The sequence below is a fragment of the Microcaecilia unicolor genome, chromosome 1, assembly GCF_901765095.1.
Source record: "Microcaecilia unicolor chromosome 1, aMicUni1.1, whole genome shotgun sequence".
NCBI lineage: Eukaryota > Metazoa > Chordata > Amphibia > Gymnophiona > Siphonopidae > Microcaecilia > Microcaecilia unicolor.
In genome coordinates this window covers 63,218,037-63,235,062 of record NC_044031.1, presented here as the reverse complement: position 1 = coordinate 63,235,062, position 17,026 = coordinate 63,218,037, and the positions used below count along the sequence as shown (strand labels likewise).

The following is a 17,026-nucleotide window of genomic DNA, read 5'->3' as shown; positions in this document are numbered from 1 at the left end:
GGAGGTTTGACAGGGAGCATTGTGAACAGCAAACTCTCACGAATCAAACAACTAGAGGCTGAACAGAGATGGGCTTACTTCCTACATAGTGACGGTAAGCACTAATTGCACTAAGGTGAACCCTTACAGAGTTGGTCTTCAAACCAGACTCAGAGAGGTATATAGGAGGTACTCAAGCATTTTTTTGTGTAGGACAAGATCTAGGGCGTTGCTCTCACACCAGATCGCAAACCCACTTAAATGTATAACATCTCTTGGTGGAATCTTTCCTGGAAGCCCAGCAGGATCTTTGATCCACCCTCAGGTAGCTGAAGAAATGCCAATTCCATGCTCTCAACATCCAGGCCAGATAGGCCATAGATTGGAGGCTGGAATGCAGAAGAGACTCCTTGTTCTTAGGCTTTAGGCACAGAAAATAAGTGTTACAGGGCCAGTGACCCTGTAACAGGTGTTCTCTGAGGAAAAGACTTGAAACCTTATGCATAGGCGAATCAACTGAGCTCAGTAACTTTTCTAGAAGCGTTCATGAGATTCACCGCGCATGCACGCCTGTTCCCACCTGCAGCTGACATACAGGAACTTCTCAATCTATTATAAGCTAGAGAAATACAACACTTTGGAAAGGTGAAAGGGTTGTGAGGATTCAAGTCCTGCCATCCTCAGAGAACACCTGTTACAGGGTCACTGGCCTCTTTTTCTCTAAGGACAAGCAAGACTCATAGGACTTCCTACCTACAGGCTACTTTCAAGAGAAAAAAAGGGGAGAACACAACTGGTGCCATAACAGGCAAACATCAATAATTTTCGGTAGCAACAGGCCATTTTATTATTTTCTTCATTAATTTATTTTTTTGGAAAGCAGCCAGGTGACTGAAAGAGAAGAGTCTAGGAGGGCTGGAGTTATACTCTAAACTTCATATAGATTCTGGAAGACTACAAACCTACCATTGCATTGGGAATCCTGATCTGCAGTATGTAGTAGTGGGATGTGACTATATGGACAGATGCCTATGTTTCAACTTTGCAAATATCCTCTCTATGAATGATGATCTCAAATGGGCTACTGATGCAGCCATACATCTGACATCATGGAGAAAATTTATAACAGGATACCACCATTTAGGTACTATAATACTATGGGTAGTCAGCATATTTTATAAGAACACTTATTCACATAAGAATCCTTATAGAATACTAGTGACTCGCATCAATGTGCCAAAATGTAGGTACAAACATTTACAGCAGGTCTATGGTTCATGTAAATGTTAGCGCTTAAATGAGTCATTTATGCAGGTAAATTACAATGTTTTTTAAGTAGTCTATGTAAATGTCAACCCTGCCTTTGCCCCATCCATGCCCCTCCCCTGTGAATCCCCCTCTGGCAATTATGTGCTATGTCACTTAACTGCGTAATTATAGAATAGCACTTAGGTGCATTACTGTCATTTACATATATAAGTGTACACTTACCTACATGGATGGCAGTAGTAATAAAGTTAAGTACACAAAAGGAACTTAAATTTAAGCAACATGAGTAGCCATACTGGGTCAGACCAATGGTCCATCTAGCCCAGTATCCTGTTTTCCAAACAGTGGCCAAGCCAGGTCACAAGTACCTGGCAGAAACCCAAATCGTGGCAACACTCCATACTACAAATCCCAGGGCAAGCAGTTACTTTCCATGTCTATCTCAATAGCAGACTATGGACTTTTCCTCCAGGAATTTGTCCAAACCTTTTTTAAACCCAGATACGCTAACCACTGTTACCACCTGCTCCAGCAAAGAGTTCTTCTAGAGGCAGAAACTTAACAGTAACAGCCAAGTGCATTAAAAAGGATAATAACGGGCACAAACTTTGTCTTAAAAAAAAGTTACTTTCTGTTCTTGCCTGGAAGTGAAGTAGCAGTGCTATAGACCTGAATAAGGAGTTAATTAAGGTGTGAGGAAGGTAGAATAGCTGCAAAGGTTACTAGTGTAATCTGATTACTGTGTTAGCTTCAAAGGATCTGTTTGAAGCAGTCCCCTTAGAATCAAAACTATATAGAGAGGAAAGGTCCCATGAAACTTTCTTTCTGAGAAAATCTGAGAGAAGAGGACATTTCTCTGGATAAGTAAACATTTTTTGTATTCTGTGCTTTGGTGATCTAAACGTTGGGGTTTATAAGAGGTAAGGCAAGTTTACTGATAAAGACAGAATTTAAAAAAGCAAACTTTATTAACTAGGCTCTCTACCCTTTTCCCCATAGTTTCTAAAACTTGAACCACAGCATACAGCATCAACAGATAGCCTCTTTTTGGTTTTTATTTATATTTATGTTTTGACTTTTTGCGCTATTATTGTGATTATTTATTGTAAGGTTTTAATTTATATTCTATTCATTTATTTATAGACCCTTGATGAAAGCTATCTCCAAAGCTTGGCCAAAGTCAGTTCCATCTTCAATAAAATATTACATGTGCACTGTTGAGTGTCTCTCCTCCCTTGGACCACCTTTGATATTCCTTGTGTTTGCTGATTTTGCAGAGGTCATATTCCTGTTTCTTTGCCCTCCCTTGTGTCCATCCACCATTTCATCCAGAATTTTTTTTTTTACCTTTTTTTCAAAGTGTTTTGTATGGCTGTGTAGGGTAATCTGTAATCTCACCAGATAATGCTTCAGTTGATTCTACATATTGTGATAAAGTCACATCCAGGATAGAGGGGTTAAGGCAGTGTCAGTTTGAAATAAAAGTCCCAGAAGGCATTGCAGGCAAGGAGCCAGGGGGTGAGATGAGGAACCCGGACTGGACTCCTAGCTGCAATGGGGGAAGACATAGGTGTAAGCTGGCAGGACGTGTAGATGGGCTACCACTAGGGGGAAAGAGAGTTAGGAAACCCTATGTGCAGGAGCTCATCATTAGTCTAATGCTTAACTCAGCTGATATGGGTGTGGGGGAAGCTAATGGAAGGAGAACGATTTGTTGTGAGAGTAGAGCTAGGGATTGATTAGGCAGGTGGGAAGGAGTCCCAGAGGAGAGAAGCAGTTGCAGGCTGAAAACCCTTGGGTAAAAGAGGTCCCTAAAGTACTGAAGCAGGCTGAAATCCATTGGATGTGAGGAAGTCCCAAAAGTATTTGCAAGCTGAAAATCCTTGGGTAAGGGAGGTCCCTAAAGTATTGAGTTTACCAGTGAAGCTGATGCAGGGTGAAATCCCTTGGGTATGAGTCCCTAACGTATTGAACTCTCCTGAAGGTAAAGAGAGTAGAAGGTAGAAACTGCTGCTTTGTGATTTAACTGTGATGATGAATTGAATGAACTGCTTCTATTTGGAACTGAACTACTGCTTATTGTGTACTAGATAAAGAGCCCAGACTAGAGCTGACTGTGAGCCTGTATTGAATCCTGGTATGTGCTGATAGCCTACTGCTTAAAGGGGACTATTTGCCACACACTTTCAGATGGCTTATATGTGCTTAAGATTGAAGGTGAATGTTGCTGTTGGAACTGTGTATCAGGTCTACTAGAAACCGGCATGGAATAAAGTCCTTAAGATTGAAGTTGCTGGTGGACATTTATATCTTGACTGTACTGGGAGCCTGTGGCTGGAGGAGATTATTCTATCCTTGGCTGCACCTAGAGGTACCTGCTTACAATATCCAACAACTGTTTGTGCCACTTCTGCGCTGCAGAATTAAGATCTGGAAAACTCATCAGCTTGTAGCCCTGATGTAAAATAGGAGTCAAAGTTTAGCAACTTGAAGAATTTGCCAGGCCTAAGGGTATCACAAGAAATTTGCAGAGAGTCACATCATGCAAGATGGCTGACTGAGAGGAAGCACTGTGAGGAGCTCCGCTGAGAATCGATCAGAAGATTGGTTTTCCAGCGTCTCGCAGTCGCAGTGTGAACCCCAGGAGGCCACTAAACACGGGAATCCGACTCAATTAGAGCACTCCTGCTTCGTGTCGCTGGCCGGATCGGCTGGACGAAATCGGCGTGGGCTGTATCAGCAGAGGGGCGGGTGATGCGAGTGAGAAGTCGAGAGCAGCGGTAGCGGGGTGATCAACGGGAGGCTGTGCAGCCCGGGACCGCGCATCCACGTGGCAGCCGTCTCCCTCGTTCCGCTGCCTGGTAACCAGCGCAGCGTGGGAGTTTGAGGTAGGGTGGAGAGGCGGCGGGGGGGGGGGGGGGGGCGGCCGGGACTGCGTGTCCACGTGGCAGCCATTCTCCCTAGCCCATTTGGGAGCCAGGAGACCTGGGGCAGCTGACCCCTTGGCCCTGGTGTTGATCCTTCTGGCATGGGAGCTTGGGGAGCCAGGAGACCTGGGGCAGCTGACCCCTGGGCCCTGGTGTTGATCCTTCTGGCGTGGGAGCTTGGGGAGCCAGGTGACCTGAGGCAGCTGATCCCTAGGCCCTCATGTTCATGTCCTGTGACCCTCGCTGGCTCTGGTCCTGCCTCTATCCTGCCAGCCTGCTGCCCTGTCCATCTGCCACCGGTCCTTTGTTCTAGCTTGCTCTGGCCCTTCAGCCTGTTCCAATCCGGCTTGTTCCAGTCCGTTGATCTGCTCTCTTCTGCTTGTCCCAATCCGTGTGTTCCAGCTTATTCCGGCCCCTCTGCCCCGCTGTCTTCTGCTCCAGCTTGTTCCAGTCCGTCTGTCCCAGCGTGTTCCAGTCCTGCTGTGCCGCTGTCTTCTGCTCCAACTTGCTCCAGTCCATCTGTTCCAGCTTGTTCCAGCCCATCTGTCCTAGCCTGTTCCAGCTTATTCCAGTCCATCTGTTCCAGCAGTTCTTGTCCGTCTGTTCCAGCTTGCTCCAGTCCATCCGTTCCAGCTTGTTCCAGTCCGTCTGTTCCTACTTGCTGCAGTCCATCTGCACCTGCTTGTTCAAATCCGTCTGTTCCAGCTTGTTCCAGCCCATTCCAGCTTGTTCCTGCTTGTTCCAGCCCATTCCAGCTTGTTCCTGCTCATCTGCTCCAGCCTGTTCCAATCCGTCTGTTCCAGCTTGTTCCAATCCGTCTGTTCCAGCTTGTTCCAGTCTATCTGCTCCAGCCTGTTCCAACCCGTCTGTTCCAGCTTGTTCCAGTCCATCTGTTCCAGTTTGCCAGCTTGTTCCAGTCCGCCCATTCTGGCTGTCCCAGCCTGTTCCAGTCCATCTATTCCAGTTTATTCCTGTCCGTCTGTCCCAGTTGGCTCCAATCCATCTGTTCCAGCTCGTTCCAGTCCTACTGTTCCAGCCCATCCATCTGTTCCAGCTCGTTCCAGTCCTACTGCTCCAGTCCATCCGTCTGTCCATCTGTTCCAGCTTGTCTCCAGTCCCATCGCATCCACCCCAGCCTAACTGCATGCCTGCCTGCCTGCCTGCCTACCAGCAACCAACCTGCATGCTTGTCAGTCCATCAATTTGCCTGCTCATCAGCAACCAACCTGCCTGCTTGCCAGACCATCAACTGGCCTATTTATCAATCCATCAACTACCTGCCTGCCATCTAGCCTGCTTGACTAACTAACTGCCTCCCCGCCTGCCGCCTGCCTTCAAGCCTGCACAACTACCTAACTGCCTCCCTGCCTGCCGGCCCATTAACCCACCTGCCTACCAGCTCAACCATCACCTGCCTGCCTCCCTGACCATGGCCCCTATACACATTCTCTTCATCGCCCTGTCCCTTCCTAATCTTTTCTCCCTTCCCCCACCGCAGGAATTCATTGCCCATCCATGTCCTCTCCTGTCCTACTCACTACTGCATTACCCTACCCACCCCCGTCCCTCACCACCTCACCATCTCTCCTATCCCCCCCCTAGCTCTCAACCTTCAACACTTCCTTCCTGCCATTAGCCCATCCCCATTCCTACTAAGCTCATCCTGTCTTCGTCACCTTCGTCACCCTACCTCCCCCACCCTCCTCCGCTCTCTCTTGCTCCTTCTCCTACTATCCGCCGGAGACATCAATCCCAATCCAGGCACCCCCCCCCCCCACATGCCCTTGTCTTATCCATCCAAACGCTTCCGGGATATCTCCAATCTCATTTCTGTTCCCCTCCTTTCCCCTTCTTCTCTCCCCCTCTCATGCGCCCTGTGGAATGCCCGCTCTGTGTGCAACAAACTTTCCTTCACCCACGATCTCTTCATCTCCCGCTCCCTTCATCTGCTCGCCCTAACTGAAACCTGGCTCACCCCCAATGACTCGGCCTCAGTCGCGGCCCTATGCCATGGAGGTTATCTTTTCTCCCACACTCCCCGCCCAGTCGGCCGCACAGGTGTCGGGTTACTACTTTCACCCGCCTGTAGTTTTCAACCCCTCTTCTTACCGCAATCTCACTGCTTCTCATCCTTTGAAGTTCACTCCATCCATCTATTCAACCCGCTGCCACTCAGAGTTGCAGTCATTTACTGCCCCCTTGATAAATCCCTCCCCTCCTTCCTTATCTACTTCGATGCTTGGCTCTCCGTTTTTCTTGAACCCTCATCTCCGTCCCTCATTCTTGGCGACTTTAACATACACGTTGACGACCAATCAGACGCTTTCATTTCTCAGTTCCTCACTCTGACATCCTCCTTCAACCTCCAGCTGAGCTCCATCACCCCCACTCACCGAACTGGCCATTGTCTTGACCTCATCCTCTCCTCTACCAGCTCACCCTCCAATTTCTGCGCCTCAGATCTTCCTCTCTCAGATCATCACCTGATCACCTTCACACTTCATCACCCTCCCCCTCAGCCCCGCCCTACACTAACCACTACTTTCAGGAATCTCCAGGCCGTTGACCCTCCCACCTTATCCTCTAGTATCTCTAATCTCCTTCCCTCCATCATGTCCTCCAAGTCTGTCGATAAGGTTGTCTCCGCTTACAATGCCACTCTCTCATCTGCTCTGGATACCCTTGCACCATCCATCTCCCGTCCCACAAGGCGAACTAATCCCCAGCCCTGGCTAAGCCCCTGCATCCAATACCTTCGCCCAATCTGCTGAACGCCTCTGGAGGAAATCTCGCACCCATTCAGACTTCATTCATTACAAATTCATGCTATCCTCCTTCCAGTCCTCCCTATTCCTTGGCAAACAGGACTATTACACCCAACTAACTAATTCCCTCAGCTCCAACCCTCATCGTCTCTTCACCACCCTTAACTCCCTCCTCAAAGTGCCCTCCGCTCCCACCCCTCCTCACTCTCTCCTCAATCATTGGCTGACAACTTCCGCGATAAGGTACAGAAGATCAACCTCGAATTTACTACCAAACCACCTCCTCCTCTAACCCATTCCCTCAACCAACCAACCCTGGCCTCCTTCTCCTCTTTTCCTAATATCACCGAAGAGGAAACCGCCCGCCTTCTTTCCTCCTCAAAATGCACCACCTGTTCCTCTGACCCCATCCCCACCAACTTACTTAACACCATCTCTCCTACCGTCACCCCCTTCATCTGCCATGTCCTCAACCTCTCTCTCTCCACTGCAACCGTCCCTGACACCTTCAAACATGCTGTAGTCACACCACTCCTCAAAAAACCATCACTTGACCCTACCTGCCCCTCCAACTATCGCCCCATCTCCCTCCTACCCTTCCTCTCCAAGATACTTGAACGCGCCGTTCACAGCCGCTGCCTCGATTTTCTCTCCTCTCATGCCATCCTCGATCCGCTTCAATCTGGTTTTCGCCCTCTAAACTCGACAGAAACGGCACTCACTAAAGTCTGTAATGACCTGTTCCTTGACAAATCCAAAGGTCACTACTCCATCCTCATCCTCCTCGACCTATCCGCCGCTTTTGACACTGTCAATCATGACTTACTTCTTGCCACAGTCTTCATTTGGGTTCCAGGGCTCTGTCCTCTCCTGGTTCTCCTCTTATCTCTCCCACCGTACCTTCAGAGTACACTCTCATGGATCTTCCTCCACCCTCATCCCGCTCTCTGTTGGAGTTCCTCAGGGATCTGTCCTTGGACCCCTTCTCTTTTCGATCTATACCTCTTCCCTGGGCTCGCTGATTTTATCCCATGGCTTCCAATATCATCTGTACGCCGACGACACCCAGCTTTAATCTCTCCACACCAGACATCACTGCGGAAACCCAGGCCAAAGTATCAGCCTGCTTATCCGACATTGCTGCATGGATGTCCAACCGCCACCTGAAACTGAACATGTCCAAGACAGAGCTTATTGTCTTTTCCACCCAAACCCACCTCTCCCCTCCCTCCACTCTCTATCTTAGTAGATGGCACCCTCATCCTCCCAGTCTCATCTGCCTGCAACCTTGGAGTCATCTTTGACTCCTCCCTCTCCTTCTCTGCGCATATCCAGCAGATAGCCAAGACCTGTCGCTTCTTTCTCTGTAACATCAGCAAAATTCGCCCTTTCCTCTCTGAGCACACCACCCAAACTCTCGTCCATGCTCTCGTTACCTCTCGCCTTGACTACTGCAACCTACTCCTCGCTGGCCTCCAACTTAGCCATCTATCCCCCCTTCAATCCGTTCAGAACTCTGCTGCGCGTCTTATCTTCCGCCTAGACCGATATACTCATATCACCCCTCTCCTCAAGTCACTTTACTGGCTTCCAATCAGGTACCACATACAGTTCAAGCTTCTCCTACTAACCTACAAATGCACTCAATTCTGGGGTTCCTACTGTCTGGGAGAGCAAGAACACTGCTGAGACTGGGAGAAGTGAGAGAGTAATAGAGCCCCCATTGTCCTCCTCAGTGGAACCTCCTGAAAGAGGAGGATGGGTCAGAATTGGGACTGGAGAGGGTCTTAAGAGTGTCACTTTCCTGCTTGATGAGGGAAACAGCTTCTTTAACCTTACCTCAGAAGATCCTCTCCATGGCATGGCATGTCAGCATGCATTTCCTACACATCTTGTCTGAGGTCTGAGGCCGGAGTCAGAAGCTCTCAATGTCATTTTGAAAATATCATACGCTGCTTGGACTATGTATTTACACACGCCTTCCCTTTTGCACCTAACAAGTGACGTTTCTTGGATTTATCGCTAGGAAGAGCATTTACAAACTCCTCAACACTGTGTGCTATGTTCCGCAAGTATATGCTTATGAAAAGATAATAGGATGTCATACATGATGAGTATAACATTCTGAAAGAACCTCTGTCCAAAAGACTCCAATATGTACAAGGCACTGAGGAGTGAACTGTTGGCCTTTTTGAAAGTGGAATGACAAGAAAGCTGTTGCTCAAATACTGGAGTCTCCTGAACTCTGTACATAAAGTTGACCACCTTCTTAATAGGAGGTACAGAGAGGGGGCTCTTACATATTCTTATCTTCAGGTTTCTGTAAATGAGCACTGCCACAGCTTCCTTTGGGAGGGGGGGGAGGAGGGGTCAAGGAATTGGAAGATATCCAGTGTTTCTGCCCTGGGCTCCTCCAACATCTCTAACTTAAATGGGATGGACTGAGCCATCTTCTGTATAAAAGAGAGCTCCTCTGGTGAAGATTTCTGTCTATGTGGAGGGGAGGGGTGTGAAAGCAGGCTACTGTATCTCTGAGAAGCTTCCTAGTTCTTCTTCAAACTTCCAGGTATGCTCTGACTCAGACTAATAGGAGAACTCAGCAGATGAAGTCCGAGTCTCTGCCTGTCTTGCACTGATGAGAGAATGGTCAGGCCTCTTATTGCATTGAGACGTTGATGCTTCCTGGTGACTGAGTAAAGCTTCCTCCCTCAATGTACTGGAAATGGACAGGTGCAACTATAACCTTGACTCTGAGCCTCTCCCCCATCCCTACCATAGCGTGTAAATACCCACACACAAAATTACATCTGCTCCAAAAATATGCCAAATTGTACATGCATTCTACAGACATGCCCACCTATTTTATAAAATATGCACATAGACTCCAATTCCGCCTCCAGGAACGCCTACATGCAGATCACATAAAACTAAGAACACTATCAGGCTCATTTTCAAAGCACTTAGCCTCCCAAAGTTCCATAGAAACCTATGGAACTTAGCCTCCCAAAGTGCTTTGAAAATATGCCTCAAGGTGAATCTGCTTTTTACATGTGTGTGTGGCTGTGGTATTTTTTTTAAAATCCTTTTCTGTGTGTAAAATTGCTTTACATGAAGCAAAACCTTTATAAAACTATCCACAGATCTGTGTAAAAGAATGCATGCTCTTGTTGGCATATGCACTTATATATGTGTAAATGCCCATACATTTCTATAACAGCTATTTCCCATATGAAAAACATAATTTACTTGTAAGAAATGCTTTATAAAATTAGCTGCTGTAGAATACATAGGTTGATGAAATGTGAAACTTCAAAAGTTCACAGTCTTGATTTATAAAACAATATCGCTTGACACTTACAAGTTAATATAGGTGGTGGTCTTCTGGCTTCTAGAGGGACTAACAGAGGATACAGTGCTTGTGATTCTACTATTAAAAAATCGCTACAATCTCCCAGAGTGTCAGGAACAAATCGCACTGTATAGTGACAGCTCATTCCAGGAGCTACAGTTCCTCCTTCTCCTGGAAACTTTCCTGGTTAAGAGAATATAGAAAATTAAATAAACAAAGAGTATCCTCTTACAGTTTTCAGATGAAGGTGCATAGGGAATGATGCACAGCCTTTCTAGTCTTCCCAATTTCATTGCTAATGCATGCCATAGACCACTGGTGATCTCTGACTTTCCCCGCTACTTCTTGGTAGCTAGGGATCCTCTGTGTTTATCCCAAAATTTCCTGAATTTTATCTCCGCCACTGTCACTGAAAGGCTGTACCATGCATCCATTGTTCTTTCCATACTAATACTCTTTAATATATTCTTCCAAAAGATGTTGGGCATAACTCAAATGAATTTCATAGGAATTTAAAGACTTGGGGTTATTCAGACAGATATGTGAAGGCCTATTTTAAATAGAACATAAAAATCGGAATTGATACATCCAGGTCAGGACGTGTACCATTCCAGCAGTATTATAAAAAAGGATATGCCGCTGCAGAGTCTTTTCTAAAATATATGTAAGAATGCACATCTACAGTGGTGGAAATAAGTATTTGATCCCTTGCTGATTTTGTAAGTTTGCCCACTGACAAAGACATGAGCAGCCCATAATTGAAGGGTAGGTTATTGGTAACAGTGAGAGATAGCACATCACAAATTAAATCCGGAAAATCACATTGTGGAAAGTATATGAATTTATTTGCATTCTGCAGAGGGAAATAAGTATTTAATCCCTCTGGCAAACAAGACCTAATACTTGGTGGCAAAACCCTTGTTGGCAAGCACAGCGGTCAGACGTCTTCTGTAGTTGATGATGAGGTTTGCACACATGTCAGGAGGAATTTTGGTCCACTCCTCTTTGCAGATCATCTCTAAATCATTAAAAGTTCTGGGCTGTCGCTTGGCAACTCGCAGCTTCAGCTCCCTCCATAAGTTTTCAATGGGATTAAGGTCTGGTGACTGGCTAGGCCACTCCATGACCCTAATGTGCTTCTTCCTGAGCCACTCCTTTGTTGCCTTGGCTGTATGTTTTGGGTCATTGTCATGCTGGAAGATCCAGCCACGACCCATTTTTAAGGCCCTGGCGGAGGGAAGGAGGTTGTCACTCAGAATTGTACGGTACATGGCCCCATCCATTCTCCCATTGATGCAGTGAAGTAGTCCTGTGCCCTTAGCAGAGAAACACCCCCAAAACATAACATTTCCACCTCCATGCTTGACAGTGGGGACGGTGTTCTTTGGGTCATAGGCAGCATTTCTCTTCCTCCAAACACGGCGAGTTGAGTTCATGCCAAAGAGCTCAATTTTTGTCTCATCTGACCACAGCACCTTCTCCCAATCACTCTCGGCATCATCCAGGTGTTCACTGGCAAACTTCAGACGGGCCGTCACATGTGCCTTCCGGAGCAGGGGGACCTTGCGGGCACTGCAGGATTGCAATCCGTTATGTCGTAATGTGTTACCAATGGTTTTCGTGGTGACAGTGGTCCCAGCTGCCTTGAGATCATTGACAAGTTCCCCCCTTGTAGTTGTAGGCTGATTTCTAACCTTCCTCATGATCAAGGATACCCCACGAGGTGAGATTTTGCGTGGAGCCCCAGATCTTTGTCGATTGACAGTCATTTTGTACTTCTTCCATTTTCTTACTATGGCACCAACAGTTGTCTCCTTCTCGCCCAGCGTCTTACTGATGGTTTTGTAGCCCATTCCAGCCTTGTGCAGGTGTATGATCTTGTCCCTGACATCCTTAGACAGCTCCTTGCTCTTGGCCATTTTGTAGAGGTTAGAGTCTGACTGATTCACTGAGTCTGTGGACAGGTGTCTTTCATACAGGTGACCATTGCCGACAGCTGTCTGTCATGCAGGTAACGAGTTGATTTGGAGCATCTACCTGGTCTGTAGGGGCCAGATCTCTTACTGGTTGGTGGGGGATCAAATACTTATTTCCCTCTGCAGAATGCAAATAAATTCATATACTTTCCACAATGTGATTTTCCGGATTTAATTTGTGATGTGCTATCTCTCACTGTTACCAATAACCTACCCTTCAATTATGGACTGCTCATGTCTTTGTCAGTGGGCAAACTTACAAAATCAGCAAGGGATCAAATACTTATTTCCACCACTGTACGTAGCAGGAATGATCATTTTACAATTGTCAACGTCAAAAACCTCAGAAGCAACTAGTTACCATATACATCTGTGGGCATACACATAAATGGTATTTTAGAACTTAGACATGCAACTGCCAACATTTAGACATATACGTCTTCCATTTTGTAAACTTACACACTTAAATTCTCCCAAATAATTACAAATACCACAGTCATTTGGCATTATTGATTGGGAGGAAAACGCACTAGGGAATTAAGGGGACTACCTCCCCTAAACCCTCTTGTAGAATGCCACTTCCAACGAGCATTGTCAGGAACAGCTGTAAATCCTGTAAAGTTTTGTGATCACAGACATACAGTCCCCTTTTGAATGGGGGAATACACATGTATTTTTTGATCCCACCTTAGTCTTGCCCTCTTGTCACATGCATGCATTGCATGTTTACATGTATAAATCCCAACTTTCTAACACTGAGTTTTCAATGTTTATTTGATATACATATGTAAAATACCAGTATTTACACAAGTAAATCGTAAATATGGCTTCTAAAATAAGGGCCTTAATATTTTAACAGAAGACTCATTATTTATGTTCATTGCTAATGTTTTGCAAGTTTTATATAGCTTCATATTATTTATTGGCTTATTATTTATTATGGATTTTACTAGCTTTACTTAATTAGTAATCATTTTGTTGTACTAGACATCACTTTGAGATTTAGAAAAGTGATTTTATAAATGTAGTAAAATAAAATATATATTTGTTACTCTTAGCAAAATGAATCCAAAGTATGAACATAGACTTCTGATAACCAACTTTGTATGCAATTCAGAAAAAAAAAGTGATTAAAAATCTAAATCAAAATCTTAAGTAGACTTCTAACTAGCTAGAAGCAACAGATCAAAGTTAACTTCCCTCAACAAATCTGTGGGCTTGTGAGTAAATAAAATCTTAATATGCTGGCATCTCCCTCACTCTGGCCATAATGCTGGCTAACATACAAATCACTAGTGCTGGATGGGTTTGGATGCTGGGTAAATACTGATAAAGCAGCAAAATGCATTCTACCCTGTAACCTTGTCTTATTGTCTTCAGTACCTATTTATCCTTGGTGATGCTGTGCCACTTGATTCTACTGCTTGTTAGATGGTGATCCCTGCCATTGGTTGAAGATTGGATAAAATGCTACTGCTTAAAAACTAAGGGAAATTTTTATCTAGACATCTGGTTGAGGCTTATGCTGCCTCCTTTCTCTTTGCTTTTGGGGTCTGCTGCTGCTACTTTTAAGCTTTTGTCTAAGACTTAAGCATTCAACATGCAGCCTGTCTGGCCTTGGGATGCAGCCGACCTGAGAATTTTGACACCAAGATCATTTGCTGACTGCTGCTAGATGCATAAACAGACCTGTGTGCAACTTGCTTACTTTTCCTGTGGCATCAAGCCCGAAATGGTCCACAGGTGTAGTTGTTCTGCAGACCTGCAAACACAGACAGCTCAGCAGAGAAGAGAGCTGGGTACAGGAAGGCATTTGCAACATAAGACTCACATCAAGAAGATGCAGAACCATGCCCTGTAGCTCAGTTCAGTGACAGCTGCTGCAACGTCAAAGTTCCCACAGCAATATTGTTCGTCACCAACACAGCAAAACACCAGATTAGACTAGACTAGACCAGACAATAGCAGCACAACAACTAGTCAGTTTGGAATGAGGTTATAAGGCTTGGGATACTGAGTGAGTGGTGGGAAGGCAGTAGGAGAGACTTGGTCATTGGAAGACCATGACAGTAGACTTCTGTGAGGAACGAAAAACTGCCATTTCTGATGTGGCCCAGACCAGGCCAGGGGACTGTAAATAAAAGCCCATGCGAGGCATAAAAGACCCAGACAAGAAAATGTAGAAAATACTTTGAAAGCCTGATTGAGCTATATGGAGTAAATCATGGGCACCCAAATGTTGTAGTTGAAACACAGCTACTGCTAACAACCATACTGCACCATTACTACAAACATTGGCAACCAGAACAATACAGGGTTAAATGTCTGTTCTTCAATGCCCTTAACAGAAATAGGCCAGAGTATTTGAAGAACTGTATACAACTCCAAGGTCACTAAGGTCTACCAAGGAATATCCCTAACCACATCCTCTCCAAAAGAAATTATGGAGTAGCCCCTTTGGAATGCACTCACAGAAAAGCTTCAGGAAGTAGGTGAAGACTCTTCTCCCAAGCCTTTAATGAAGAAGCAACTAACCAGCCAGTTACGCACACACCAGTTGCCCAAACTGTAGGACAGTCTATCTGTGCTAGCTGTGTATTATACCAAGGGAACATTTGCTGCCTACACTTATTCCTTAATTTGTAGGGAACTATTACACCGATCGTTTCTCTGATAGTCTCGTCCATTAAAATATCAAATTGATGAAATTCTATTCTGCTCCTTTAAAATAGAACTTACTGTAAGCCATAACAATTCTTCATCTACCTACCTCTAGAAAGTATTTAACTGTTTGAAGATGTAGCTTATCTATTTTGGACGCTCATTGTAATGTAAAGACTAATAAACAGTGATTTGACCCCATAAAGCAGCACAGCATGTCACCTAAAATCACTACCCATTTAAAAGTAAACATATATTCTGTTATAACACACAATAACTACTCCTGGATAGTGTTCCCACTGACCTTGGGCCCTATATATTAATAAAATTCCTAATTTATCCGATGAGGTATCTATAGTCAAGCCAAAGAGCATGATTTAAAAAAATTAATGATATCAGGTCTTGATACGTATAAATTACAGCAAGATCACTTCCATTTTTGACTAGTCAGGGGCACTGCTGAATCACATATCCTGGAAGGAATTAGGCATTCAGAACTGGACATTCACTTTCAGTTTGCTAGATTTCCACTATAAATGCTACGCTAACCTAGGAATCTCCAATTAAGTCATTAATAAACAGGATAACAAACCTGATTTTTAAAGACTGGCCACCATGGGTTTACATAACATGATATTCAGTCTTGGGCCTTTCCTCATACGAGAGGGTTTTCATCCCCTTTATCATTTTGGTCGATATTTCTTTGAGCCTTTTCTAATTCGCTATATCTTTTTTGAGATATGATGACAAAACTGAACACAATACTAAAGGTGCAGACGCACCATGGAGCGATACAAAGGCATTATAGTATTTTTGGTCTAATTCACCATCCCTTTCCTAATAATTCCTAGCATCCTGTTTGTTTTTTTTGGCCACCGCCGCACTCTGAGCAGAAGATTTCAGCTTTTTATCTACGATGACACCCAGATCTTTTTCTTGAGCGCTGACCCCCAAGGTGGACTCTAGCATCAGGTAACTATGATTCGGATTATTCTTTCCAATGTGCATCACCTAGCATTTGTCCACATTAAATTTCATCTGCTATTTGGATGCCCAGTCTTCCAATTTTCTAAGGTCTTCCTCCAATATTAAAAGTCTGCACGTGTTCTAACAACCTTGAATAGTTTTGTATCATCTGCATATGCTTCGGGAAGGACAGACACTGACATATCAGAACTGGCTATATCGACTTGATAGTAGCTTCAGATGCCTGACAAACTGTGAACCGTTTTTTTTTTTGGAGTAACTTTTCAGTCTGCTAAATTTTTTTATTGCTGGGACCATCAGTTTTTTTTGGTTTTTGATTTCCCCCCCCCCCCCCCCCCCCCCTCTTTTCTTTTGACTGGGTTGGAGGGAAATTTCCTGATTTTAGTAAAGCAGGGCTCTGAATTGATTTGCACTTTGTGAAAACTCTTGGTGTCGAAGCAAGATGGCAGTATGTGATACTGGAAGTGTTGTTTTCCTACTTGAAATCTAAGATACTTCATGTGACTTGAATGCATTTGCATCTTTCAAGTCCAAAGAGCATAGCCAATCCCCTCTTTGAATCATGGGAATAAGGGTACCTAAAGAAACCATCCTGAACATTTCTCTAGGCAGATATTTCTTCAGGACCTTCAGGCTAGGTTTTGACAAAAGCATCCCATTTTCTTTGTGTCCAGAAAGTACTCAGAAAAAAATCCATGACCTCACTCCCTTCGTAGAACAGGTTCAATTGCATTGGCATATAAGAGGGTAGAGAGTTCCTCTGTACGCAATTTCTAATGCTGAAAGCTTAACTCTGATGTTCTTGGTGGACAATGTGATGTAAATTGATGTAAATCTTTCCAATTGCAGACTGTAACCCAACCAGACTGTCACGTCCCTTACCTGTGCCGCCCTGCCCGCAGTGATGCCTCGCTCCGCGAGCAGGAGAGAGCGGGGTATCGCTGGCTACGGGCGGCGTGTTCAGGGAGTCCTGCCTGCCTCCTGGATGGTGCCGGTTCGCCGCTATAGTGCTGTGGCGGCTGGAGAGCGCCGGCGCTGCCAAAATGGCCGGCGCTCACAAGCTGGAGAGTCTCTTCCGGGTGCTGGGCCCGGGAGCATGGAGAACGCCCCTTC

At 45.2% G+C, this 17,026-nt stretch overlaps 1 protein-coding gene across 1 annotated transcript in view; it reads right to left on the bottom strand.

Moving 5' to 3' along the window:
- Positions 1 to 17,026, bottom strand: part of DLEC1 (DLEC1 cilia and flagella associated protein) — a 363,928-nt gene that overhangs the window by 239,934 nt on the left and 106,968 nt on the right. The window contains exon 10 of the mRNA XM_030197931.1: positions 10,299 to 10,472. Within this exon, the coding sequence (XP_030053791.1) occupies positions 10,299 to 10,472 (174 nt within the window). The remainder of the gene's footprint in view (positions 1 to 10,298; positions 10,473 to 17,026) is intronic.